Source organism: Grammomys surdaster, unplaced genomic scaffold (genome assembly GCF_004785775.1).
Source record: "Grammomys surdaster isolate TR1022 unplaced genomic scaffold, NIH_TR_1.0 125750, whole genome shotgun sequence".
Classification (NCBI taxonomy): domain Eukaryota; kingdom Metazoa; phylum Chordata; class Mammalia; order Rodentia; family Muridae; genus Grammomys; species Grammomys surdaster.
In genome coordinates this window covers 2,651,701-2,654,020 of record NW_021620582.1, presented here as the reverse complement: position 1 = coordinate 2,654,020, position 2,320 = coordinate 2,651,701, and the positions used below count along the sequence as shown (strand labels likewise).

Genomic DNA, 2,320 nt, shown 5'->3' with positions numbered 1-2,320 from the left:
GAAAGGACACAGCAGGAGGAGAGGAGGGAGGGGCATTTGGCTAAGCCCTGCTGCAGTTTGCAAAGGCTTCAAGCCTGGGGTTTGAGAACCTGTGAAAAGCAGCGAAGCAACCCTTCCCCACCCCCAGCCACAATCATTCCTCTTGTTCAGAAGCCCCTTTTCCTTCTTGAGCAAAACTGAGGTAATGGACAAGACTCCTGAACCTAGACTCGATCTCAGGCTACAGGGAAGCCTGTGAGAAGGAAGGTTGTGGGGAGGAAGCTGTCCAAGGTGAGTCTACCAAGGTCAGTCAGCGGGTGCTTGTGAAAGCTGTCCCCCTCGATGCACACCTCCCAACCCCCAGAGATTGCCTCACTCCCGGGGCCCCCAGGGCCCCCATCCCAGTGTTGCAAGATCCCGGTTGGGGTTGTGGTGGAACGAGGCCTCTTCACCTCCAGTGCTTGCCCTGCTCCAAGCCTGTGAGAAGACTCTAGAATATAGGGATGAGACAGCAGGGCCTGTGTAGTCCCCCTTAGACATCCACTAGTTCTCAAGAAGACAACTCCTCCTCAAAAGTGAAAGTGGTCTAACCTGAAAAGTACTCCCTAGCCTGAGCTCTGAAAACCAATGGCAGGTGACAGTCTCTCCATGGAGAAGAGAAGGTGGGTATTTTCAAAGAGGCAATTTGACTTCATCAAAATGGCCATCAGTTGTAACTTGAGGGAGCAGGTAAGGTCCTTTGTCCTTAAGGGAAGGCTTTGCTTGCAGGGAAAGACTCACCTGCAGAGCTATGGCCTCCTACTTGTCATTTAAAAAACCAAAGTTTGATGTAGGTAGAGGCAAGCCAAATAGAGCATGGCTCCACCCCAGTGGCCTGAAAGTTAAACTTCATCCAAAAGGCTCAAACTCAAAAACCCTATCATCACCACCCACCACCACCCGCCAACACCTAGTGTCATGGTCACCCTGGCCAGGCCATCCAGCCCTGCTGCAATCGGGACGGTTTGCAAAACTCCCACTAGCTCCCCCTTTGTTACCATCTGAGGTTAGAACTGTACTAGGGAGATAAGCTCGGGCTCCACCCACCTGTCCCACAGACTGCTGGCCTTCTGCAACTGGGAAGGTTTGCAAAACCCCTGCTAGCTCCAGCTGTCAACATCTGAGGCTAGCTAGGGCTGCACTCCGAGATAAAGGCCAGCTCCACCCACCTGCCTTGCCTTCAAACCTCCAAAGTATCATGGCCCCAAAAGGAAATGTTCCTAGAAGCCCACTCGGGGTCTGGAAGCCTTCTCAGGCTAGCACAGAGAGCTAGCTGTACCTTGGTGTTCCATCAACAGCTTCACTTTCTGTTTTTGTTTGTTGAGACAGGTCCTTAAAACTGAAGCCCAGGCTAGCCTAGAATGTAAAGCAATTCCCCTGCCTCAGCCTCTTGAGTGCTGAGATTTCAGGCATAACACATCACACTCAACATCTTTCACTCTCCTTTGTCCTCAGTTTCCTTCTCCTCACGCTCACTGTTTTCTTTAGAAGGGCTTATGGAACAACGTCCAGGCACTCTACTTACTGCAGGATCTACAGACTAAACAAGAGGAATCTTAGCTCTTAAGGAATTCAGGCCTAATTCAGGAATTAGGGTGCAGACAAGCATGGAACCACAAAAACATAACTCTAGATTGTGGGCGCTCTGCCTAAAGTAGAGATGACTTGTGGTAAGTTTTGTTTGTTGTGAGACAGGGTCTCACTATGGTAGCTCAGGCTGGACTTGAACTCTTAATCCTCCTGCCTCAGCCTCTCAGGTACTGGGATTACAGGGGTGTACTGCCACATGTGGCACCAGCGGTGGGTTTCAGTGCAGGCATCTGCTTTTAATGCGAGGGCCAGGAAAGGCTAGTTTGAGGTAACACAGGAACAGAATTCAAGAGGTAAGTCTGGCAAAAAAAGTAGGGTTCCCCACATAGAGACAATTGTTCCTAAGCAAGTCTTTCCCATTCACTGGCCCAGAGTGTGGTTGGCGCAGGGCAGATTGGATGATTGGATTGGAAGGGACGGGGTTACCTGGAATGAGGCCCATCAGAGCTGAGGCTGGAGTTCCCAAGCTCCCTCGAGTGGGATCATAATGGAAGGACTGCCCTTCCTTTCTCTCTTAGAAAGGGAAAATGTAGAAACAGATAAAAATAGAAATAGGGTGCTGGCAAGATAGCTCAGTGGGCAAAGGTACTTACTATTAAACCTGACACTAATTTGATCCCCAGACCAACTCCTGTGTATACCATGGCATGAATGGCTACACACATACACACACATACACACACATACACACTCATACATACACACATACATA

General features: G+C 50.0%; 1 protein-coding gene across 1 annotated transcript in view; it reads left to right on the top strand.

Annotated features, from left to right (window-relative positions):
* The first annotated feature begins 678 nt into the window (after positions 1-678).
* Lmln2 (leishmanolysin like peptidase 2) overlaps positions 679-2,320 on the top strand; it is a 10,304-nt gene continuing 8,662 nt past the window's right edge. The window contains 1 exon segment of the mRNA XM_028788482.1: positions 679-708. Coding sequence (XP_028644315.1) covers positions 679-708 — 30 coding nt within the window.